The sequence below is a fragment of the Saimiri boliviensis genome, chromosome 6 (genome assembly GCF_048565385.1).
Source record: "Saimiri boliviensis isolate mSaiBol1 chromosome 6, mSaiBol1.pri, whole genome shotgun sequence".
NCBI classification, from domain to species: domain Eukaryota; kingdom Metazoa; phylum Chordata; class Mammalia; order Primates; family Cebidae; genus Saimiri; species Saimiri boliviensis.
This window is the reverse complement of record NC_133454.1, coordinates 132534930-132559817: the sequence shown is the minus strand read 5'-3', so window position 1 is coordinate 132559817 and position 24888 is coordinate 132534930. Positions and strand designations below refer to the sequence as shown.

The following is a 24888-nucleotide window of genomic DNA, read 5'->3' as shown; positions in this document are numbered from 1 at the left end:
CCGTTTCCCCCAGTTCACCTGGGCTGCCCTGCTCAGGATGTGCTGGGGTTTTGAGTCACGTCCGTGTCTCCTTGGAGCCGCATGGTGCCTGCGGAGGTTGGCGTCTGTGCCGTGTGGTTCTGTTTGTGGGTGTTGTAGAGAAGGCACCGCCTAGAGACAGGGACACCGCTGTGGCGGGTGTGGGGTATGTGAAGGGCACAGGGACACTTTTGGGGGTGTCAGTTGTGTCACCCCCAGCTCGTGGTGCTTTACATTCGGGCTGGCTGTCCTGTGTCACTCACACCTCGACAGAGCTTCGGGAACTGCCGAGATGGAGAGCCTGCAGGAGACACAGGTTTTCTCTGCGCACCGGAGGCTCCAAAAGCAGAGGGGAGAGCCCTGCTCGCCGGCGGGGTGCTCCTGGCGTCTGTCTCGCAGAGCGGCCACAGTGGCAGATCTGTGTTTGGGGGTGTGTGTCACTGGCCTCACAGAGCGGTGACAGTCACAGAGTCCACATTTGGAGGTGCGTCATGAAAGTGCCTGGCGCAGTGGTGCTGCTGTGTGCACTGGGTGCTGGGCCTGCAGACCTGGGTGCTTCGAAGGCCCTGCTCAGGACACGAGGCACTGGTTTCGTCCTCGTCCGGCTCTCTGGTCCCCGGGAGTGGATTTGGGGGCAGCGGGTGTAAGGGTTCACACGATGTACCCCAGGGCTGGTCACCCACTCAGGCACACCCATGGCCCTGCTTGAGCCAGCAATGCCTGACCCCCGCCTTCAGAAGCCCTTGCCTGCCTAAGATAGGGCTGTGGGGGAGGCCAGTCCTCCATTCTAGGGGGCTGGGGAGACACTCCTTCTGGTTGAGAAGGTCACAGAGGGGCCCAGGTCATCAGGACACAGCAGGGACCACCCAGACCACCGTGGTGGGGCCTGAGGAGGAGCCCAGCAGCTGCTTGGTGGGATGGGCTTCAAGGGGCCTTTTGTGCAGAAGGTGGGTGTTCTCAGCCTCAGAGGCCAGGGCCCTTGCAAGCTGGGGTGGGGGCTCTGGCCCAGGGCCCGGCTGAGGGGGTGGGAGCGGGGGCGGGGAGAGCAGCTTGCGCCTGCCTTTTCTGCTCCCGTCGCCATGGCAACAGATGGAGGTTGGCAGAAAGGAGGAGGGGGCGGGCTTTGGAGGAGGCAGCCCAGGTTTGGAGACCAGCTGGGGATCCTCAGGGGCGTGGGTGGGGGCTCTAGCCTTGGGCCAGCTGTGTTCCTCCTCTCCGGACACCCAGCCAGCCGTGCTGAGGGGAGAGGGTGGGCTCTGGGCGAGCTCCGGGCTTCCTTCTTCACAGCCTTGCTTCTGGGCCCGAGAGGCAGGAAGTGCTAGTGCCCGCCATGGGCTGCCTGGCTGGGGCCCTGAGGGTGGTGCCTGAGCAGAGGGCAGGGTTCTGCCCCATCTGGCTTTAGTTTGGAGAGGGGGCCTGGCAGGGCACCAGCCTCACCCCCTGAGCCCTGAGGGCCACCACAGCCGATGGGCATGTCCCCCAGGCCCTGCGCCCTGCCCTTCCTCCCTCGGCTCCCCAAGAGAGCCCAGGCCTGGCCCAGCGGTGGGCAGGGGAGGGGCCACATGTTGCAGAGTGCCAGCTGGTTACACTCCCGGCCCATAGCTGCTCCATCTGCACTGCCACCTTCCTTGAGGCCAGACCTGGCTCTGCCCACAGCCTGGCCACCAGGTGCAGTTCACACCGTGGCTGCCTGGGCCCCGTGTGTGCTCACACGCGTGCGTGAGGGAGGAGGGTGCTGACGTGTGAGGATTGCAGCCGCGCCAGAGACGGAAAACCTCGCCAGCACCCAGCGGGCGGCACCTGCCTGGAGGGCTCCCATGCTGGCGCTGCCTGCCCCCCATGGTGGGGAGGCTCCTGCCCACCGGCCTGCCTGGCATCGGGCCCTCATCTCACCTTCCCCGTCCTCTGGCTGTGGGGAATGTGTTCTCAGTCACCGGCCTTAATGGTGGCGGTGCAGTGGGTGAAGTCTGGGCTCTTTGGTGGGCAGGGATGAGGGAGTGGGTGTTCTCAGAAAATGTTGGGACAGGGTCAGGCAAGGGTCCAGTGGCGGGAGGGGCCCAGAAGAGCTGGGGTGTCCATGGGAAAACCTTTTCTGGGCCAGGGACAGTGGCTGGGGGGGGTCAGATACAGGAGCCCCAACCCAGATGGGCCCCTCCTGCCTGCTGGGAGTGGGCGACGGCACCCTGGCCACCAGAGCCACCCCATGTCCCAGGCCGGTCGGGTCTCTGGCCCAGGGCACAGCAGTGGCACTCCCTCCCAGGGGCAGGGCTCCCCTGACCCACCGTGCATGCCTACCCTGATGGCTACAGGCCTGAGGGGTGGATGGGAGGGACCCACTGCAGGTGCTGCCCCAGCATCCTGGGCCCTGGCACATTCGTTTGTGTTAAGAGCCCATAGTTCCTGGGGAGGATGGGACTGGGCAGGGGCTAGGGTGGGTCTCTGTCCATCTCATGGCCCCAGCTCGTACCTAAGCTGGGATCTCTGGCTGGAGTCAGTTAGATGTTTAGCTGCCATGAGCTCCCCTGGGGGCTTCCACCTCCCAGACATCCCCTGGGGATGGCCCCACAGGGCCCCACCATCCACTCGGGTCAGCCCAGGGACCCTGCCTCTGGCCCACCCCTCCCATCCCTGCAGCCCTTTTCAGGAGAGTCCTAGAGGTGGTGCCCCCGGACCAAGGCAGGGGACCCTCCCTCCCGGATGCCAGGGCGTCCTGCAGGGCCTGAGCGGTCTCTGACCAGTCTAAGGGCCTTGGCCGTGGGGTCTCTGCGGCAGGAGGGGTGCTGTGCCCTGGCCTTATGCCCTGGGAGCCCCACAGCCCACATGGGCCCTGGCACCCAGCTCCCTAGTAGAACTTCCCCAAGCTGGGAAAGAAGTGGGCGCGGGTGCCTGGGGTCTTTGTGCCCAGAGCTGAGCTGTGTGGCCTGGGCTCCCTGCACTGCCCACCACCCTCTGACCCTGACCACGCAGGTCCACGGTGGAGCCTGGGCAGAACTGGGGGAGCCAAGAGGAGGGTCCAGAGCTGAGCCCAGGGAGGTGGCACCTGGCACCCCCACCCCATCAGCCCCTCCTGCGGCCTCTGGTGGCATCAGTGGCCCCAGAGTCAGGAGCAGCTAGGGGCTGGAGCTCAGGTGGAGACCAGTAGAGGCTGCTGCCTCAGCGGGGGCAGGCCAGCTCCCAGCCCTGCCTTCCAGCCCGAGGAGAATGAGCGCCTCCCACGCTGGACCTGTAGTGCCGGCCGCTTCCTTGCTCTCTTCACTGGAGACCTGGAATAATCACGTGATCCCAGGGGTCACTGCCTTTTCTCTATCTGCTCCTTAGTTTTAAAACAATCATTTATTAATTTGAAAAGAAGAGTTTACCTTCACATGTAAAGATATTCAAATTTTCCTGTACGGACCAAGATTTGCTCTGGTCAAAAATATCACCCCCCAAAGTTGCCATCGTTTAGTTGTTTATGGGAATCTCCGCAGGCCGGGCAGGAGGCGGTCGGCCTGGGAGTGACCGGGCTGCTTCTCTGTCTGGACAGCTGTCTCCACGCCCCTGTGGCAGCTTGAGGCTGGGGACGCCACTCCCCATGATGTCCCCGGGATCTCAGGGCGCTAGGAACTTCCCTCTGCCCAGAGTCCGCACCAGCAGGGTCCCAGGATGAACTTCCGCGTAGAACACGGGTTCGTTAGGAGCTGAGGAACCGCACAGTGTGCCCACGTGCAGCTTGATAGGTGGCGATTGCTTGGAACTTAGGCCGAGGCAGAATCATGTTTTGGAAATGGTGTTTTTTGTTTTGTTTTTGTTTTTGAGTCTTAGTGTCCCTCTGTCTCCCAGGAATGCAATGTCGAGATCTCAGCTCACTGCCACCTCCGCCTCACAGGTCCCAGTGATTCTCCCACCTCAGCCTCCTGAGTAGCTGGGACTACAGGCTGGAGCCACCGCATCCGGCTTACGTTTAACTTTGAGGAGCTGCCAGACTTTCTCATTGGATCCAGTTTTAGTCGGTCTCTTTCGGGCTTTTTAAGTCCCCACAGAAAGGGCAGCCCTGGTCCCCGCCGGAAGCCTGGCACCCCTGCCTGTCCGGGGCATGCCCTGCCCCCTCGGGTCCCTGACTTCCCTCCGTAGAATTTGTTGGCGTGGAGGAGCCTGTCGCCTGCGTGCTGCCCACAGGGCGGTCCCAGTGGAGGCCTTGGAGTGGCCGTCTCTTCTGTTGCTTCTGTTGCGTGGGGCTTCCCCACGGCCCCTTTGGCCACTGTCTTCTGGGAGGGCGGGAGCTCCCAGCTTTGGGCAGGCAAGTGTCCCTGGCGGTTCTGTTCTGTGACTTCAGTTTTTCAGACTGGGCGAAGTTGAGAGTTTGAGTCCATCGCCAGTGGGCACAGGAACCAGGCACACTGAGCCAAGTCCATGATTGCTCCCGGCGACCCCAGGCCACACCTGGCGCACGGGGACCTTCCCGGTGGCCGGGGTCTGGGACCACCCAAGCTAGAGCAGGGGGAGGGGAGGGATCTGTTCACAAAATGTGTTTCAATTTCAAGTGCGATCATGTTGGCAGATTAAAAACACAGAAACTGAAGTGCTTTGTTTTAATCAGTCACTGCTAAGAGCATGAGGGATCCTGAGCTGGGGAGTCGGGGACACCCTTCCCACCACACAGCCCGGAAGCCCTGCCCGTGGACCGCGGGCCTTGCGGTGTTTCCCCGGGCGGCGCGTCCACAGTGCCTGCGCTGTTTTGCAGGATCTGCCTGTTTGGAGAATGGGTTTTCAGGCTGCTGTCCCCCCTTCCCGTGCCCCTCGAGTGAGTCCGAGTGCGACGCGTTTCCCCAGCTTTTTCTGGCCGCAGGTGGCTGTGTCAGCCTCGGTTTTGGAGGATGCTTCCACTGCACGTAGAATTCGGGTTTCCTTCGGGTGCTTAGCGGTGCGAAGCCGTGTCCTCTGCTGGGGAGCCGCGGTGGCCGCCAAGGCACCTGGGTGTGGTGTCTGCCTCTGGCTGCTTTTCAGGTTTTCTCGTTATCGGTTTTGTCAGTTTCACAGTGCCTGCCTCGGTGGGTTCCTTCAGGTTTCTGTCCTGCTTGAGGTTCAGTGAGCCCCGTGGATCCATAGGTTGGTGTACTTCATCCATTTGGGGAAATTCTTCATTTGTCTCTCTTAAGATGTGCCCTCTCCCGGTGGCTCACGTCTGTAATCCCAGCACTTTGGGAGGCCGAGGGGGGCAGATACTGAACTTCTCAGGTCAGGAGTTCAAGACCAGTCTGGCCAACATGGTGAAACCCTATCGCTACCAAAAATACAAAGATTAGCTGGGCATGGTGGAATCCCAGCTACTCTGGAGGCTGAGGCAGAATTGCTTGAGCCTGGGAGGTGGAGGTTGTGGTGAGCTGAGGTGGAGCCCCCGCACTCCAGCCTGGGTGACAGAGTGAGACTCCATCTCAAAAAAAAAAAAAAAAAAAAAAAAAACAACCAAGTGGCCTCTTCAGCTGGGTGCGGTGGCTCACGCCTGTGAGGCCAGCACTTTGGGAGGCCACGGCAGGTAGACCATGAGGTCAGGAGACCAGCCCACCCAACATGGTGAAGTCCTGTCTGTCCTAAAAATACAAAAATTAGCCGGGTGTGCTGGTGCATGCCTGTCATCCCAGCTACTTGGGAGGCTGAGGCAGGAGAATTGTTTGAACCCGGGAGATAGAGGTTGCGGTGAGCTGAGATCGTGCCATCACATTCCAGTCTGGGTGACAAGAATGAGACTCCATGTAAAAAACAAAAAAATCCCTGTACTTGAATAATGGGGGCCAAGGGTTGGGGAGGGCTTGGGAAGTGAGTGTCTAATGAGGACAGCGTTCCAGTCTAAAGTGCGTGCTCCTGGAACCCTCAATGCAGGAGAAAGCAGACAGGGAAGAGAGCACCTTTTTTCCCTCCCTGAGACGGTCTCACTATGTCCCCAGGCTGTATGGTGCAGTGGCACAGTCTTAGCTTACTGCAGCCTCAGCCTCCCGGGTTCAAGCAGTTCTCATTTGTTCAGTCCTTACTTCGTTTCTTCTTCCAGCGGTTATTATTTTTAATATGTTAGAGCCTTTTTTTGCTTCTTAGTCTTTTTTCTGGACCTCTTGTTTATAGATGTAGCCACTCACTAATTCTAGCACCTTGGTGCAATAAAGATAAATTTTGAAATGCTTGTTTCTGGCTGGGTGCGGTGGCTCACACCTGAAATCCCAGCACATTGGGAGGCCAAGACAGGTAGATAACTTCAGGTCAGGTGTTTGAGACCAGCCTGGCCAACATGGAGAAACCTGTCTCTATTAAAAATACAAAAATTAGCCGGGTGTGGTGGGAGTGCCTGTAATCCCAGTTATCCAGAAGGCTGAGGCAGGCGAACTACTTGAACCCGGGAGGTGGAGGTTGCAATGAGTTGAGATAGTGCCACCGCACTCCAGCCCGGGCCACAGAGTGAGACTCTGTCTCAAAAAAAAAAAAAAAAAAAAAAAAAAGAATGTTTGAAATCCTCGAGTCCTGAGGGCCGGTGCTCCGATTCTCCTCCAGGCTCCTGCCGCCTCCTGCACCTGGGCACATGGCCGTTCATCTCGAAGGAAGCCTGGTTGAGTGCGGGGCTTCCTCTCTCTTGGATAAGAAGGAACGTTGTCTTGTCTGAGTCTCTGGAAGGCAAGGCAAGGCATGGGTGTCCGTGCACCCATGTGTGTGCGCCTGTGTGTGCACGCGTGTGTGCCTGTGTGCGTGTGCCTGTGTGTGTGCACGCCTGTGTGCGCCTGTGTGCCTGTGTGTGCCTGTGTGCATGTGCCTGTGTGTGTGCCTGTGTATGTGCGTGTGCGTGTGTGTCTGTGTGCATGTGCCTGTGTGTGTGCGTGTGTGTATGTGCGTGTGCGTGTGTGCCTGTGTGCATGTGCCTGTGTGCGTGTGCCTGTGTGTGTACGTGCGTGTGCGTGTGTGCCTGTGTGCATGTGCCTGTGTGCGTGTGCCTGTGTGCGTGTGCCTGTGTGTGTACGTGCGTGTGCGTGTGTGCCTGTGTGCGTGTGCCTGTGTGTGTACGTGTGTGTGCCTGTGTGCATGTGCCTGTGTGTGTACGTGTGTGTGCATGTATGTACTTGCGTGTGTTCGTGTGCATGCCTGTGTGCCTGTGCGTGTGCACGTGGGTGTGCACATGTGTGTGCGTGCCTGTGTGCATGTGCCTGTGTGCGTGTGCCTCTGTGTGTACGTGCGTGTGCCTGTGTGTGCCTGTGTGCATGTGCCTGTGTACATGCGTGTGCGTGTGTGTGCCTGTCTGCGTGTGCCTGTGTGCATGTGCCTGTGTGCCTGTGTGTACGTGTGTGTGTGTGTATGTACCTGTGTGCGTTCGTGTGCGTGCCTGTGTGTGCGTGTGCACGTGGGTGTGCACATGTGTGTGCGTGCCTGTGTGTGTGCCTCTGCTTGTGCCTGTGTGCATGTGTGTGTACCTGTGTGCGTGTGTGCCTGTGTGCGTGTGCGTGTGCCTGGGTGCATGTGTGCCTGTGTGTGTGCATGTGTCGGTGTCCGTGTGTGTACATGTGCATGTGTATATATGTACCTGTGTGTGTTTGTGTGTGTGCCTGTGGGTGCACCTATGTGTGCGTGTGTACGCCTGTGACTGCGCCTGTGTGTGTGATGGGCTGATGGGCAGGGAGTGGGGATGGCCTTGTCAGGATGAGACAGATGTTGCTGCAAGGGTGGACCCCAGCCCCCACTCTCTGCTGGGTGTGGCCCCGGCTGCCCCTCTTGTTGGCCCAGAGCAGGGAGAGGCTGGCTGGGGCTGCCCCGACCCTGTGGATGGCCAGATGCTCCAGGGTGTCTGCAGCCCCATCCAAGGCCTGTCCTGTACTCTGGTGGACAAAAGACATTGTCAATTTTCTGTATTCCCTGGAGGCAGGCAGGCCCAGGCCCAGCCCCTGCCTCCTCTGCCTGTCCACTTCTAGAAGGTTCTTGGATGTTTTGAGGTTCCCCCGTCACGGCCAGGCTTTCTCTTGTTGAATCCAGAAAGAGTTGGCAGGTGAGTGTGAGGTCTTGCCTGGATCTCCGTTCCTCCGTGCAGGCCCTGCCTGGGTGCCCTATGGCTCCCAAATCCTGTCTCCACCCGCTTGGTCCCCAACTCCAGCCTCTTGCTCCCCGCCTGGCCTTCCCCCCAGGATCCACCCCTCCCTGGCCGTCACCCTCCTTGTGGCCTTGCTGGGGGACTCCTCTGGTTACTCCTGTCCTCAGTTCTGGGTGGGGCCCGCCATCCTGGGGCTCAGCCTCTGTGTAGTGTCCAGCAGGTGCCCGGCAACTCCCTGCTTTTCCGCCTGGCCTCAACAGCCCGGCCCGGGCCTCTCAGGGGGAAGGGGTCTGCACCCTTCCCCATGGGGCCTCCCGCCGGCATCTTTCATTTGGGTGCAGAGCAGAGCGGAGCTTTGGGATGCACACGGCGATGCCATCAGGTCTTCAGGGCCTTTGGACCGCCTGGCGTCAGACTTGGCCGGCCCTGGGCCGCCTCCTGGTGCCATCCCCGGCTGCGCTTTGGAGGGGAGGGCCTTGTGAGAGCCAAGGGCTGTGGATGTGTGGGCACGCTCATTTAACCTTCACCTGCCAGGACGGGGTGGCTGGAGACCCCTGAGGCTGGGCGCACCCAGGGTCACACTCAGGAGGGAAGCAGGCATCTGCCGTCCTGCCCTGGCTCCCACCCGCTGGCTGAGAGATGCCCGCCTCTGCTTGGAAGGAACCTGGGTTTCGGAACAGCCTGGGGCCGGGAAGCTTCCCCCTTCTTCACTATCTGGTCCCTGGCGGGAGCTGTATCCCCATTTTTGTTTGGGTGCTGGGCTAAGAGGGCGGGAGCCAGGCGGAGGCCGGGGAGCTCTGTTGAAAGAGATGCGTCGCCCCTCCCTCTGCGCCTGGCGCTGGTGGGCGGCGGAGGCTGTGGGAGCTATTAATGTTCTGAGCGTGTGCTGGGGGGTCTCCTCCTTCCTGCCCCCGCCCCCGGCTTCTCTGTTGGGCTGTCGCCGTGGGTGTGTGGGGTGGGGGTCTCCTCCTTCCTGCCTATGCCCCGGCTCCTCTGTCGGGCTATCACCGTGGGTGTGTGGGGTGGGGGTCTCCTCCTTCCTTCCCCTGCCCCGGCTCCTCTGTCGGGCTATGGCCGTGGGTGTGTGGAGTGGGGGTCTCCTCCTTCCTGCCCGGGCCCCGGCTTCTCTGTTGGTCTGTTGCCATGGTGTGTGGGGTGGGGGTCTCCTCCTTCCTGCCCCATCCCCCGGCTCCTCTGTCGGGCTGTCGCCATGGGTGTGTGGGGTGGGGTTGCATAGAGCCTGGCATGCCCTAAACTGAGGAGGCCGAGGGCTGGGGAGCAGGAGCCTGGGTGCTAATGAGGGAATGAGGTTTCAATATCTGTGGCAACTTCAGAGGCCCCTGTCAGGGCAAGTGGGGGTACCCCCAACCTGGGGAGCAAACCTGCTGTCCAGCACCGAGGCTCTGCCTGAGATGGGAGCACATCAGCCTGTCCAGCGCCCGGGAGAGGAGGGCCCAGGTCGAGGCAGGGGCTGGGCAGGCTGAGAGGGTGTGGCCTGTTGGGGGTCTCACCCAAAGTTGGGGTACCAGGTGGGGAAACGGTGGCGCCTGTGGCTGTGTCGCCATCCTCCATGATTCCAGGTGGGGTCAGGACCAAGTGTGGTTGGTGAGAGCCCAGCCCAGCCCTAGCTGTGAGCTCACCCGCCGGGAGCATGCAGGTGGGTGGGAACGAGCAAGTCAAGCAGATTGTGGGGTTGGGGCTGGCCGGGCCTCATGGCAGCTCCCAGCCCCCGGCCCCCTCCTGGGCCATTTGGTGTCGTGTGTGTGTATGTGCGCACGCGCCCCGTTTGGTGTCCTGTGCGCAGAGTCCTGGGTGGGGCCTGCCCTCCTCCAGCCTCTCCTCCACCCCGTCTGCTGCATGCCACCCATCGGGTGCTCTGCGGAGGAGGGGGTCCCTGTGTTGCTGGGGGAGGTTTGCTGGCCACGGGGGGAGCAGCCCATGAGGCTGAGGCTGAGGCTGGCTCAGGGAGTCAGGAGGCTCTGTGGTGGGCACTGGCGCCTGAGGAGCTCTGGGGTCTGTGCAGAGGGGCCTGTGTGCCACTGGCCTTGTGAATGTGTGGTGTCTACACTGTCCTCACCCCGTCTCCCGAGTGTGCGGCGTCTACACTGTCCTCATCCCCCCCCCCGAGTGTGCGGCGTCTACACTGTCCTCACCCCGTCTCCCAAGTGTGCGGTGTCTACACTGTCCTCACCCCGTCTCCCGAGTGTGCGGCGTCTACACTGTCCTCACCCACCCTCCCGAGTGTCCGGTGTCTACGCTGTCCTCACCCCGTCTCCCGAGTGTGCGGCGTCTACGCTGTCCTCACCCACCCTCCTGAGTGTGCGGTGTCTACGCTGTCCTCACCCCGTCTCCCTAGTGTGCGGCATCTACGCTGTCCTCACCCACCCCACCGAGTGTGCAGCATCTACGGCACCCACACCCCCAGGACACACTGCTGATAGCAATCTCCCCTGGTCATGTAGTCCAGGGTGGGGCCTCCGAGGCAGTGAAACCTCCTCCAGGGCACTCCCCACTACCCCCGACAGTCCTGTCCGTGGTGCTGGAAGAGCTCTGCAAACCCACGGTCCCCCGGAGGGAGGACTGCCCCCAGCTCAGCTGCCTGTCGGGAACTGGACACCCTCCCTGTGAGTCTCACTTTTGCCCTCTCTGCCCAGCCCCGTGTTCACACCTCAAGCTTGTGCCAGCCCCAGCTGGGGGCCGCCGCCTGCCCAGAAAGCCGCACGGGCAACCCCAACCTGGTGATGCAGTGTGAGGATGGGCCTTGGGGTCTTGCACACCTGGGTTTCTGAGCAGGCGCCCTCACACCCCAGGCCTCTGGGTCCCCTCCTGGGAAAGGGACAGAGCTTTGTGAGGATCCAGGGGAGGGTAATGCAGCTTGGGAGCCTTAGCTTGGCCAGAGAGCAGCCTGGAGGCTGATATCCAGGTACCTCCAGGGTCCGCGCACCCCGAGGCCTCCCCCAAGGCTGTGTCTCCTGCGGGATATGGTGGGGATAGTGCGGTCCTGGCTGTCTGGGCTTCAGGAACAGCAGAACCAGGTACCCTCCCCCAAGCCCCGTCCTTAGTGTCTGGAGGCTGAGAGTGGGCCGGAGCCCGTGTACATTCTTCAGTGTGGAGCCTCGGCTTAGGAGCTGAGGCCTCTGGCCGGGCTCAGACTCTTGGGGAGCACGTCTGGGGAGAAGCTCCTGAGACCAGGAGAGGGGTAAGGGCGGGCGGCCACAGCAGTCCTGGAATTTGGGATCCCTGAGGAGGGTCATGGTGAAGGACGCTGCCCACGGACACTTGTGTGAGCGGAGGAGGGACACATGAGGTCCCTGCTGTTGCCGGGACAAGTTCCCCAGACCTGCTCACTCGACAGCAGAGATACATTCTTTTGCTTTCTGGAGGCAGGACATCCAGGATGCAAGGTGGGCAGGGCTGGCTCTTCCAGGCGCCAGGAAGCTCTGCTCCTTGCCTCTCCCGGCTGGGTGTTCCTGGCACCCTGGGCCTGCCTGCAGAAGCCCCCCCACAACATCTTGCTTTCACCCTCACGTGGCACCCTCCTGGTGTGTCCCAGCCATACGGTCCTGTGCCCTTCTCTGATAGGAAGGCTGGCCATTGGGTTTAGGGTCCACATCAAATCCCAGGTCGTGTTATATTGAGGTCCGTAATGTAGAAACCTCTGCAGAGGCCATTTTATCAAGTCAGGTCACATTCCCGAGTCCCCGGCATTGAGACACAAATCTTTCGGGGGCCACCCTTCCATCTGCACATCTTCCAGCTGTGATGTGGGGCCGCCCTTGGCATCCCCGTGGCCTCCCGAGCTGCTTTGTGAGCCCCAGGGAGCCCCACTGTTCCCCTGGAGTGACAGCAGGTCCTGCAGACCAGGCAGAGGGAAGCCCCTACTGGGGGTTCCCCCAGGGCCCCTGCCAGGGTCTCACCTGCACTGCCTCACACGGGGGGTGCCCAGCAGTGGGTGGCTCTGAGCGTGGGGACAAGAGGAAGAAGGGCAGAGAGAACTGGGGGGACAAGGTGTCCCAGTGGGGTGGCCCCCCTCAGGATCCCTCCAGGCAGACAGTGGGGGCTGTGTGACCAGCTTGGGAATCAGGGGTAGGTGAGGGGCCCCCTTCACTGGGGTGGGGCTCAGCAGCAGGAACTCCCCCAGCATTTAAAGGAGAAGCATCCAGGACCCTTCACCAGGACCTCGGCTGCTCTGTGCCCTGACAGGACGGGATGGCTGCGTCCGTCTCGCCCATGCTTCACCCTCCACCCTGGCCCAGGAGGCCCAGGCTCAGGACCTGTGGAGACTGGGTGGACAGAGGGAGTCCTGGGGGTCAGGCAGGGCCCTGTGGAGCTGGCTGGGGCTCTGTTCAGACAGACGGGGGCTCTGGACCTCGGCTCCTGCCAGGTGGGCTCCCTGGGGCAGGCTGGTGGGGTGGGGGCGGGATGCAGGGGCCGAGTAGGACTTTGTCCTTCCCCTTTCGGGGGCTCACACACAACACCTGTGGACCCAGGGGCTGGTGGGAGAGGTGTTCTTGCCACCTCCATGGGTGAAGACTCGGGGGTCATTGTCAGAGGCTGTGTGGTTGGTGGGATTGGCACCAGGCCCTGCCACTGAGGCCATGTGATTCCTACTTAGGCTGTTCCTGCCAGGTGGGGGACTCAGGCCTGAGCATGGGAGTCCCGAGTGTCACGTGGAGGCCTGGGCGTGGGAATTCCGAGTGCCATGTCACCCCGCAGCCTGAGCGTAGGAGTCCTGAGCTCCAAGTGGAAGCCTGGGTGTGGGAGTCCTGAGTGTCACCCCGTGGCCTGAGCGTGGGAGTCCTGAGTGTCACCCCGCAGCCTGGGCGTGGGAGTCCCGAGAGCCACATGGAGGCCTGCGTGTGGGATTCCCGAGTGTCACGTGGAGGCCTGGGCGTGGGAGTCTTGAGTGCCATGTGGAGTCCTGGGCGTGAGATTCCTGAGAGCCACGTGGAGGCCTGGGTGTGGGAATTCCGAGTGCCATGTCACCCCGCAGCCTGAGCATGGGAGTCCTGAGCTCGATGTGGAAGCCTGGGTGTGGGAGTCCTGAGTGTCACCCCGTGGCCTGAGCGTGGGAGTCCTGAGTGTCACCCCGCAGCCTGGGCGTGGGAGTCCTGAGAGCCACATGGAGGCCTGGGTGTGGGAGTCCCGAGAGCCACGTGGAGGCCTGGGTGTGGGAGTCCCGAGAGCCACGTGGAGGCCTGGGCGTGGGAGTTCTGAGTGCCATGTCACCCCGTGACCTGAGTATGGGAGTCCTGAGCTCCATTTGGAGGCCTGGGCGTGGGAGTCCTGAGTGTCACCCTGCCGCCTGAGCATGGGAGTCCTGAGTGCCATGTGGAGGCCTGGGTGTGGGAGTTCCGAGTGCTGTATCACCCTATGGCCTGAGCGTGGGAGTTCTGAGCTCCATGTGGAGGCCTGGGCGTGGGAGTCCTGAGTGTCACCCCGTGGCCTGAGCGTGGGAGTCCTGAGTGCCACATGGAGGCCTGGGCGTGGGAGTCCTGAGTGTCACCCACGGCCTGGGCGTGGGAGTCGCGAGAGCCACATGGAGGCCTGGGCGTGGGAGTCCCGAGAGCCACATGGAAGCCTGGGCATGGGAGTCCCGAGAGCCACGTGGAGGCCTAGGCGTGGGAGTCCCGAGAGCCACGTGGAGGCCTGGGTGTGGGAGTCCTGCGCGCCACGTGGAGGCCTGGGCTTGGGAGTCCTGAGCGCCACGTGGAGGTCTGGGCGTGGGAGTCCTGAGCGCCACCCCGAGGCCTGGGCCTGAGAAGCCCAACATCTTCATTGTCCTGCTCTGCATGGTGGGTCGGTCCCAGTGGGTGCAGCACTTGGAGTCTCTGCTCCCTGGGGTCGTCCGTCCAAGCCATTCGGCGGGTGGTTGTGGCTCAAGGCCTCAGGAGGCTCTGGTGAAGGCGGCACCCAGGGCTACCTGGGCTGGGAGAGAGAGCAAGGATGAGGAGCAGAGGCAGCTGGGCTGGGGACACAGCTGTCCCTTTGCCCTCAGTCGGCCTGGCATGGGCCCTGGGGAGCTGGGGAAGCCGTTTCCTCCTGGCTGGGGTTTGGCTGCCCGGCTGTCTCTGGCCTGCACCTTGGCTTGTGTGGACAGCCGGGCCCGGAGATGGGGCCGCTCTGCAGCATCTGGCATTGCTTCGGTTTTTCCAGAGCCATGTGGTGCTGCTTCCCTTCCTCATGGAGAGCCAGCTGGAGGCTGCCCCGTTCTGTCCCCCAGAAGAGGGGCCTGCTCTGTCCCCCATGAGTTGCGGCCCCACCATGGGGATTCGGCAGTCCGGGAAATGGGGCACCGCTGGCTGTGGCCGTCTGGGGAGCTGGCTGTGTGGGGCCCTGTCTCAGGGTGAGGTCCACTTGGTCCCCTCTGCGTGGGGTGGCGACAGTGACGGGGCAGGTTGTGGCCTGTGCTGGTCTCTGGAAGCCGCCTTCGTGGGGTGGGAGCAGGGCAGGCTTGTCCAGTGACCCCACCCCTTGGGGCATTTCCTCCTTGCCGCCTGGGCCCAGGGGCTGCTGGAGGCAGGCTCTTCACCTGCAGGGGACACGTTCAGCACCAAGGACAGCAGCCCACCCCCTGGGCAGCGGCTCTTGAGCTCCTTTCCCGCCTGCATCCTCTCCACTGGCCTTGGGGTAGATGAGCTGTCCCCATCCTTTCTGCTGGATCTCACCCCACTTCTGGGCGAGGACAGGCAGCAGACACCCGACGGGGCCCAAGGTGGCCCTCCAGGCCATGGCACTGGTGTGCATGGTGGAGAAGGGAGGAGGCATGGGTGGGGGAGAGTGAGGACACTGAGCTTCCCGGGTGTACCTACCCTCCCCCGCCACCCGCCAGTGCCTCAGGCAGAAGGCCGCTCTCATCTTGGCCAACCTGGGACTTGGGTCAGGGTCTGCTCTCAGACGCCAGTTGCAGGAGGGTCCCAGAGCTTCCTTTGACTCTCCCGGCTGGCTCTCGAGCTCCCTGAGGCCCAGCACCCTCCCGGCATACCTGGGTCTTCCCTGGGATACCCTGTGGCTCTACGTTGCTCGGGCCTTTCCTTGTAGTGGGCACAGGGAGACCTGGCACCCTTGGGCACCCGCCGGCATGCCCTCCCACAGAAATGGGGCCTGATGTGAGCTGCTGACCCCCGCTGCTCCGCACCGCTGCGCCCCCGCAGGGCCCTGTGCAGTGATCCGTGGCACTACATGCTTTTCCTCTCACCGCTGAGCCTGTGTGTGTGTAAAGACAGTAATTAGAGATGGAATCTCAATTGGAAAATAAACCGCAGCACGTTGCAGGGTCGATGACGAAGACGGGCCCTGGCTTCCCCACTGCAGCCTCCCGCCCCCCACCCTTCAGGCTGTGGCCCGGTCAGGAGGACCTCTCACAGCACACTCTCCACTCCCTGCACCCAGGAAGTGGCAAAACGGCTCATAACCCAAACATTCTGCTCATAATCCCGAAGCTGGGGGGACCAGGATGCAGATGGTGGCATTGCTGCCTAGGGCCCCAGGGAAGCTTTACTTAGGAGGGACATCTTCATGCTGGGCTTTGAGGGATGTATAAGAGTCTTCAGGGTACAGTGATGGGGAAAGGACTTTCCGGGGATAGGGGCAGCAAGTGAAAGAAGATGGATGCAGGAGTGGCCAGAGCTCCAGGACACAGTTGGGGATGGCTCTCCTGCGCCCCAGCCTGCTGTGTCCTGGCTGCCTTTACCTGAGCCCTGAGGAGTCTGAGCACTGGCAGGAGGCTCCTGGTGACTGTGGCTCCTCTGTGCCTCTGTTGCCATCCAAGAGGCCGCCCGCCACCTGAAGCCCCCAGGCCCCAGATGCAAGGAAGTGGGCAGGCTCTGTGGGTGCGCCAGGCCCAACCCCAGTGGCTCCATCCCCGCCAGAACCTCCTCTGGGAAGGTGGGGGCTTGTCAGGAACACTCTATTCCACATGGCCCCCTGTCCTCCCGGCCCTTCTGAGCAACATATGCTGTCAGCAGATGGAACCACTCTTTCCTTGTCTGCGACACGCTGGCAGAGGGGCCCCACTCAGAACAGCACCTGGGGCAAGGCCGGTGCTCCTGATTGGTGGTGGGGCCAGCAGCACCCTTTCAATATCGGCTCCTGGGAAGTTGGCCCAGGTGGCTGTCAGGCTCCCCTCCATTTTCAGTCCCCTTTCTTTCCTTTTCTGGAAGCAGGACGGTGCTCTCCACACACCTTTTGCCTCGTCATTCAAGGATGTGTCTGTACAGGCTAGGAGTGTGCCTGCATGTGTGCATGAGGGTGTGTGTGTGCATGAGGGGTATGAGTGCACTATGGGCATGTGTGCATGTACACTGGGGTATATGTGTGCAATTGCAAGTGTACGTGCACTGCAGTGTGTACTGTGTGCACACAGTGTTACTGGATGTGTGCATGGGTGTGTGCACAAGGTGTAGGTATCTGTGTGTACACGAGTGTGTGCATAGGGTGTAGGTGTGCATGTGTACATGGTTGTGTGCATGGGGTGTAGGCATGCGTGTGTGCACGGGTGTGTGCATGGGGTGTAGGTGTGCGTGTGTACACGGGTGTGTGCACAGGGTGTAGGCATGGGTGTGTGCATGGGTATGTGCACGTGTGTGTGCGGGGCATGTGTGTACAAGGGTGTGCATTGGGTGTGTGTACAGGGTGTGGGCATGTGTACACAGGTGTGTGCGCTGGGTATGTGTGCACAGAGTGTAGGTGTGCGTGTGTGCATGGGTGTGTGTGCACGGGGTATAGGTCTGTGTGTACACAAGTGTGTGTACAGGGTGTAGGCCTGTGTGTGTGCATGGTGTGTGCACGGGATGTGTGTGCACAGGGTGTAGGCATGTGTGTATGCAGGTGCGTGCACTGGGTGTGTGCACGTATGTACATGGGGTGTCTATACTTGGTGTGTGGGTGCATGTGCACATGGGCATGTGTGTGCACAAGTGTGCCCTGGTGTGCACGCATGCATAGAAGTGTGCACACCCCTGCACTGGGACCTGCTGCTCTGTAACCAGCATCCTCTGTGCTCAGCAGTGAGTGTCTTCTGTGGTCTGATCAGGTCTCACCATCTAACAGCTGCCAGTGCCCTTGGTGGCTATGCCCCGATGACTTCACTCGCCTCGTGTGTGGGGCCATTGTTTTTGAAAAGGCACAGCCACCAGGACCACCCAGAGGCCTCGTTGCGCACCTGGGAATGTGATCCCCGTGCCCTTGGGGGTTTGACCACAGCCTCCTCCCGCTTCACCCCCTGGCTCTCATTACATCCTGGAGCCGAGTGCGGGCCCTTCCTCCTTTGGGGTCTCCTGGCCCCAAAAGGACATAGGGACTCCTGAGGGTGCCTCACGCTGGGCGTTTCTGGGTCATTCCTTCCTCTCTTTGGGAGTTTCTGTCCTGGCCTCTGGCTGCATCCTCCCAGGGTTTGGTCCTGGGAAGTTTTAGGAGCTGGATGGCCTTGGGGCCAGAGGCTTCTGGCAGGGGCCACGCCTTGGCCTTGCAGCCATGTTCGGGACGGTGAGCTCCAGCTCCTTTCTGTATGGGGGGTTCCCGCCCTGGGGTGCAGGCCAGCCTCGTGCCTGGGAGGAGTGCACTGCAAGAGCCTCCAGCCGCCCTGAATTATGGATGAAAGGTGCTGTGCCCTCCTGAGTGCTCCCCTGACTGAGTGAATCACAGGCCTCTTGCCAGATCAAAGACTGCCAGGGAGAGACAACCCCTGCCCTGCCAGGCCTCTCCACCCCAGGCACTGGGCTCTCCTCCTCGCCCAGCCTCTGGCTCCGCCCAGCCTGCAGCTCCCCCTGACTCTGGGGAAGCCCACGTCTTCTGGCAAGATCCTGGGTCCCCCGGCTGGCCTGGGCTCACCCAGATCCAGGCTGCCTGGCCCTTCCCCCCAACTCTGGGACAGGAAGAGGGAGGTACACCCCGTCTGGAGAGCAGGTGGGCAGCCCAGGTGGTTGGTGCTGGAGGAGGCGGGGCTCGTGCATCCAGACCTGGAGCCACAGAGGAAGAGGTGGTATCAGGCTCTCACGGGGCAGTCGATGACACAGGGCAGTGCACGGAAGGATGGTGTCCCCAAAGCCCAGTGGGAACGCCAGCCAGACTCTGGGTGTCGGGGCGCTCCCAGGAAGAGGGGTACTCTGTGGTAACCTGAGCCCCACATGGTTCCAACATGACCCAACACGGAGTAGGCCGGTGGGTGCACCTAGGACCGTTGGTGGGAGGCGGTGGGAGGCGGCCTGGGTTGTGGGTGCCCGAGCGTGTCCCCAGTGTCAAGGTCCCAGTTCAGGCCTGGGGGCGGGGTGGGGGGGGCTCAGGGGTGTGGCTGGGCTGTCCTGGGTGGGGGCAGGTAACTGGCTGTAAAAAGGGAAGAGGAGAAAGGGAGGGTGGGCTGAGGGGGTGGGGGATCAGGACCCTGTGCCCACCGAGGCACGTCCCAGAGCACCCTGCCTGCCTTTTAGGTGGGTCTGGGAAGGAGAGGGCCCAGGGGCCGTGGAGGTCTGGGGCAGTGCTGCCTGGGAAGTGGCCTGGGGCCCATCCTGCTGTCCTGGGGTGAGCCCAGGACCAGCTTGGGAGCAGAGCAGCATCTCGGCAGAGGGCTGGGGGGGTCTCAGCAGAGGTCTGGGGGGGTGTCTCAGCAGAGGACTGTGGGGGGGTCTCAGCAGAGGGCTTTGGGGGGGTCTCAGCAGAGGGTTGGGGGGGTCTTAGCAGAGGGCTGGGGGGTCTCAGCAGAGGTCTGGGGGGGGTCTCAGCAGAGGTCTGGGGGGTGTCTCAGCAGAGGGCTGGTGGGGTCTCAGCAGAGGGCTGCGGGGGGGTCTCAGCAGAGGGCTGCGAGGGTCGTCTCAGCAGAGGGCTGGGGTGTCCTCAGCAGAGGGCTGCGGGGGGGAGGTCTCAGCAGAGGGCTGCGGGGGGGTCTCAGCAGAGGGCTGCGGGGGGGTGGTCTCAGCAGAGGGTTGCGGGGGGCCTCAGGGTGGGGGTGTGGGGGTTGGGCTTCCTGGGCTAGGCAGGAGCCTCAAGGGCACTCTGGCTCCCGGCTGACGGTGGTTAAAGTCAGAGAGAGGGTCTCTAGGTGCCCTGGGACAGGAGAGAGAGCGAGTGGGGCCACGGAGACCTGAGAAGCCCAAAGGGCCGGCATGGAGGGAAGACACAGCCTTGTGGGGCAGCGTGACACCAGTATGGAGCTGTCCTGGACAGCAACCCAGGCGGGCAGGGGCCCAGTCCAGCCCTGAAGAGGGTGGGGCCCCTGCTGACCAGGGCTCGGGAGGAGGCCCTCCAACCCACACAGCCCTGCTTCTCTCCCGCAGGCCTGGTGAAGCTGGGGGTTCACTGTGTCACCTGCCAGAAGGTGGCCATCAAGATTGTCAACCGTGAGAAGCTCAGCGAGTCTGTGCTGATGAAGGTGAGCGGGGCCATGGGGGGAAGGCGGGGCCGGCTGTGGTTAGGTCAGGGAGTAGCACAGGGGGCTAGGACTCAGCCTTGTGGGGACCTGCGGAGCCGAGTGCGGGGGTCCTGCAGGCTTCTGGTGGCAGGGCCTCGGTGTCCCCAGTTGGAACTGAGAGGTGGCCCGTGCCTCAGAGCAGCCTGTTCCCTGCTGGGCAGGGCCCATCTTGACAGAGGGGAGCCCCGTCTTCCTCCTCCTCTGGGGCTTGGCCTCCGTGTGGTGGTGCCTGGCCATTGTGGGGACCAGGCAGGCCGCCCTCGGGGAAGAACTCCTGGCCTCTGACCCTCCTCTCTGGGGAGGGCACTGCCCTGGCTGCAGGGAAGCCTGACGCTGGGCGTAGAGGCAGCAGCTGTGGCTTCCAGCTTCTCCAAGTCTCACGCATGGTGGGACCTGGGCATCCAGTGTGGGGCCCGCCCAGCACCGGGACCAGTGGAGCCTCCCGCCCCAGCTATTCCGGCATTGGCTCCTTCGAGGGCAGGGCTGGGGCTGGGGCTGGGGCTGGGGCTGGGGCTGGGGCTGAGGAGGGAGAGGGACCTGGGCTGGTGGAAGGAGCCCAGAGGGTGGAGCCTTGTGGGAGGTGCTGATGCTTGGGGACCCTTATTTACACTCGGAGTCCCCTCAGCTGCTGGGGGTGTGGAGGAATTAATCAGACTGCACTTCGGAGGCCAGGCCAGGGGACCCCTGGGTGAGGTGGCAGCAGCACTAAGGGCTGCCTGGATGGGGCTGGCAGGCCCTGACCCTGTCATGGAGGGGAAACTGAGGGCCTGGGAGTGACAGGCCAGGACCGCACCTGGTGGAGGGAACCCAGTGCAGGGCGGGGCTGGGGAGAGCTCCATGCTGAATTTAGGAGGTGCCTGTGAGCTCTGAGTGGAGGAAGGAGGGCCTGGAGATGCAGAACAGGAGAGGCGGCCCTGACACCTGCAGGTGCCACGCACAGATGCCTGCCTGGAAGGGAAGGGCTTGGGACAGGCTGGCCAACTCACCAGAGTGGGACCCCATCGCAAGACTGGCCCCAGCTCCAAAGCCCTGTCTACCCTGGCTCCCGAGTGCTGGGTGCCCCAGCTCTTGCCCTGGCTGGTCCCCACACTGCCATGGCCACTCCTCTGTGCTGGGCAGGGCCCCAGGTGGCCTTGACCAGGCTGGCACATCTGAGGGAGGAGCCCCTGCCCTCACCTCGGAGCAGGACTGGGTGTCCTGAGTCAGGTACCCTCAGGGGTCACTTCTGCTCCTCCCTGGGACATTGCCAGCTGGGAGCCTGTGGATGGGGGACACGTGCCCTGCCCACAGCTGGCACACCCACTCCACACCCCATGCACAGGATACCCACCCCCACCTCGTGCCAGTCCTGAGCCCACAGAGGCCTGTCCGGCCCCCCGCTGCGAGGCCTCCACTGTGAGGAAGGATGGAGAGCGGGCACAGCCTGCCTGGAAGGGCCTCCACCCAACTCTGGCTGGGGGCCTAGGAGGCCTCCTCCCCGGCAGCCCCAGGCCCCATTCCTGAGCCTGGGCTCACACTGAGGGCAGCATTGAGGCCCAGGCTGCCTGCGTTGGCAGAGTGGGGAAGAGCCCTCCTGCTCCAGGGGCCCCCAGTCCCCAGGCTGGCATCAGCACGGGGCCTGGGTGTCCTCCACCATGGCCCCACGGCCCTCTGCCCTCTCCACCAGCCAGGCCCCAGCTGAGCAGCCCATGTCCCTGTGACCCCCACAGCTAGCAGCAAAGGCGGTGTCTGTGGGGAGTGATGGGCGCCACAGCCCTGCCAGCGTGACGGGCTCTGGTCTCTCCTGCGCAGGTGGAGCGAGAGATCGCGATCCTGAAGCTCATCGAGCACCCCCACGTCCTCAAGCTGCACGACGTTTATGAAAACAAAAAATATTTGTAGGTATTGCTGGGTCTGGAGAGCTGGGGTGGCAGGGGTGGGGCTGTTACTGCAGGGCGGGCCGGCTCAGGGAGACAGGCAGACTGGCGGGCGGCCGGAGCTTGCGGGGTGCAGGGACCGGAGGCCAGGGCGCCAACTGCGCCCCGTCAGCCCCGGCCCCGCCAGCACCCACACCTGACGGGGGAGGGTCTCGGTCAGCCCGATGGGCCTTGTCCTTCTTGACCGGACCAGACACCTGCTCTGTTGGGGGCTTGCTGGTGAGCCTGAGGCCAGCAGGGGGAACAGGGCCTTCTGGAGGGGGACCAGGGTTTCAGGTCAAGGGGCGGGAGCACCTGGCCCTCCCCACAAGGCCACACCGAGCCTCCTGGCCTCTGCCCGGGGCTCCTGCAACCCGCGGAGACACACCCCCATTCCCGAGGCTCCCCCACGAGACACAGCCTCCAGGTTCGCGCCCTGGCTGGACTCTGGCTGCCAAGTGTGGCTGACCCTGTCACCCCACAGCTGCCGAGGCCAGCAGAAATCCCCTCCCTGTGCCAGGCGTGCCTGTGCATGAACCCAGTCCCCCACACCCAGCCTCAGCCAGCTTCTGGAGTGGGTGCAGCAGTCACTCACAGGACAGGCTCCTGGTGGGCTCTGATGGGGCTTCCCAGCGGCCAGGGGCGGCTGCTGAGGGCTGTCTGGCCTTGAGCCCCATCCGACTCTCGCTGGTCCCAGGGCAGTGCCCTGACTACCAGGTGGTCCCGGCCAGGCATCTCTGGGGCATCAGGCACTGTGGGGGCAGGGGACATGTGGGGCTGGACTGAGGGGTGAGCTGTCCTTGGGTGAGGGCTGAGTTGGCTGAGGGGTGAGCTGAGGGGTGAGAGGGCTGAGGGTGGGTGGGCTGAGGGTGAGAGGGCTAAGGGTAGGTGGGCTGAGGGGTGACAGAGCTGAGGGGTGGGCGGGCTGAGGATGAGAGGGCTGAGGGTGGGCGGGCTGAGGGTGGGCGGGCTGAGGGTGAGAGGGCTGAGGGTGGGCAGGCTGAGGGCTGAGCTGAGGGGTGCACGGGTGGAAGGTCCAGCTGTCTGAGGGTCTGGGCAGAACCAGCTCCGACTCCTGCTCTCGCCCGGCCTGGGTCTCCACAGGAAGCACGTGCAAGTGGCCAGCTGCAGTGTGTCTCGGGGGAGAGAAAACCAAGGGGTGGGGTGCGGGGAGCTGCCTTCCCCCACCCCCGTGAGTGGGATCACAGAAACTGTCACCACAGGCCTGGGGGGCGGGGCTGCCCTGGACTCTGATGCCGGCGAGGGGACTGTGAGGAGGGCATGGCTGCGCCCAAGGGGCTTCTCCCGAGGTCTGACCGTGGGTGCTGTCCCACCCCCTCTGCACACCATGTGGCTTATGCTGAGCCTCCAGTCCAGCTGCCCTCCTGCCCACAGCCCACCCCGTGCCCCCACCACAAGCCCTGCTCCAATCCCTGCACTGGGCCCTGGATTCCTGCCCAGACCAGCTCCTGGGACAGCTGGTCACTGCAGTCCTCACCACTGCTCTGAGCGGGCGTCCAGGCCCTACTCTCTCGTCCTGGGCGGCCCCCGGCCCACTCCCTGGTCCCACATCACCATGGCCACACCTGGGGCCACTGCCTTCACAGGCCTCCCCCGAACTGGTTCAGCCTGGACGGAGCGGCCCCCAGGCAGCCTGATCCAGTGTCCCACTGATGCCCAACAGGAACAAGCCCCTCAGGACCCTCCATGCGGCTGAGACCCCATGGGAGGCCAGGAGCCCACCAGGGCAGGAAAGGGAGGGCCATGCCATCTCCTCACCCCTCCCCGAAGCCCTCACACCTCCTGTTCCCGCCCACAGCAGCCCAGGGGGTCCCTGGGCCCCTGGTTGTGACTGCGCAGTCTCCCACTGGGTGTCCGTGCCACTGAGGTGCAGGGGATGATGGAGTGTGAGGGCCTCGTCTCGCAGACCCGGAAATAGCAGAGCAGGCAGGGCAGAGCCCAAGGCCACCCCATGCTGCACCCTGCCCTGGCACCCACCACACTTAGCGTGTGGGTCCCAAACCCTCCCTGGCGGCTGTGCCCCAGACCCATCCCTTCACCCACCCTCCCTCCTCACCCCACCCCAGGGTCCCTGCAGACTCATTTGAGGCCCATCCCAAGGAACCCAGATGGTCTGAGGTCTGCCCTGCAGTCAGGTCCTCTGAGCTGCCTCCCCAGCCCGCAGGAGAATGGGGGCAGCCTGCAGGGAGGCTGGGTCAGGAGGTGGCTGTGGGAGGCCCTGGGACAAGGGGGCGTCGGCTGGCACCGCAGCTGGGCACACTGGGGGCTCGTCTGCTGCAGATACTTGGTGCTAGAACATGTGTCGGGTGGGGAGCTCTTCGACTACCTGGTGAAGAAGGGGAGGCTTACCCCCAAGGAGGCCCGGAAGTTCTTCCGGCAGATCATCTCAGCGCTGGACTTCTGCCACAGCCACTCCATATGGTGAGTCCCCGCCCTGCTGCCCTGCTCCCCAGAGACCAACACCAGCGTGCCACCCTAGATGCCCCATGGCCCGAAGGACTACACCCCACCATGTGCTATTCCAAGGTACCCCATCCATCCCAGGCGCCCCCCCCAGGAGCTACCCCTCAAATGCACCCCCCAGGAGCTATCCCTCACATACACCATCCCCACCAGGAGCTCCCCTTCATGTGCACCGTCCCCCCCACTGCTGCAGGAGCACCCCCTCATGTGCACCGTCCCCCCCACTGCTGCAGGAGTGCCCGCTCATGTGCACCGTCCCCCCATTGCTGTAGGAGCTCCCCCTCATGTGCACCGTCCCCCCCACTGCTGCAGGAGTGCCCGCTCATGTGCACCGTCCCCCCATTGCTGTAGGAGCTCCCCCTCATGTGCACCGTCCCCCCCACTGCTGCAGGAGTGCCCCCTCATGTGCACCGTCCCCCCCCCACTGCAGGAGCACCCCCTCATGTGCACCGTCCCCCCATTGCTGTAGGAGCTCCCCCTCATGTGCACCGTCCCCCCCACTGCTGCAGGAGTGCCCCCTCATGTGCACCGTCCCCCCATTGCTGTAGGAGCTCCCCCTCATGTGCACCGTCCCCCCCACTGCAGGAGCTCCCCCTCATGTGCACCGTCCCCCCACTGCTGCAGGAGCGCCCCCTCATGTGCACTGTCCCCCCCCACTGCAGGAGCGCCCCCTCATGTGCACCGTCCCCCCACTGCTGCAGGAGCTCCCCCTCACAGGCAGAATGCCCCCCGGGACCTGCCCCTCAAGCACACCATACCCCCCCAGGAGATACCCCTGACGTGCACCACAGCACACTGGGTGCTCCCCTTCAGCCCCAGGAGCAGCAACGCCCAGCACCTCCCCTTCCCCTGGAGTGGGCAGTGTGTCGGGAAGGTTTCTGCTTGGTGCCCACCCAAGGGCTGTGGGGGCCCTTCATGCATCCCTTCGTGCCTGGGGGCCATAAGTTGCCCTAGGCCAGAGAAAATGTGCTAGGGAGCAGGAGGGGCAGGAAGGAGCCTTCCCCGGGGACAGGAGGGCATGGCACAGGGATGCCTGACCACAGGCAAGA

At 63.2% G+C, this 24888-nt stretch overlaps 1 protein-coding gene across 14 annotated transcripts in view; it reads left to right on the top strand.

Moving 5' to 3' along the window:
* The window catches only part of BRSK2 (BR serine/threonine kinase 2), a 62051-nt gene that overhangs the window by 17928 nt on the left and 19235 nt on the right, over positions 1–24888 (top strand). For 13 of the 14 annotated variants that reach the window (XR_005579798.2, XR_005579800.2, XR_012518236.1 and 10 more), the window contains exons 2-4: positions 19327–19421; positions 21252–21337; positions 23657–23797. Coding sequence is in view for 10 of the 14 variants with exons in the window: in XM_039470712.2 (XP_039326646.1) it covers positions 19327–19421; positions 21252–21337; positions 23657–23797 (322 nt within the window). In the remaining 4 variants the exon portion in view is untranslated. Of the gene's footprint in view, positions 1–19326; positions 19422–21251; positions 21342–23656; positions 23798–24888 lie in introns of those variants that run through there. The other variant, XM_074401879.1, reaches the window with a different exon arrangement.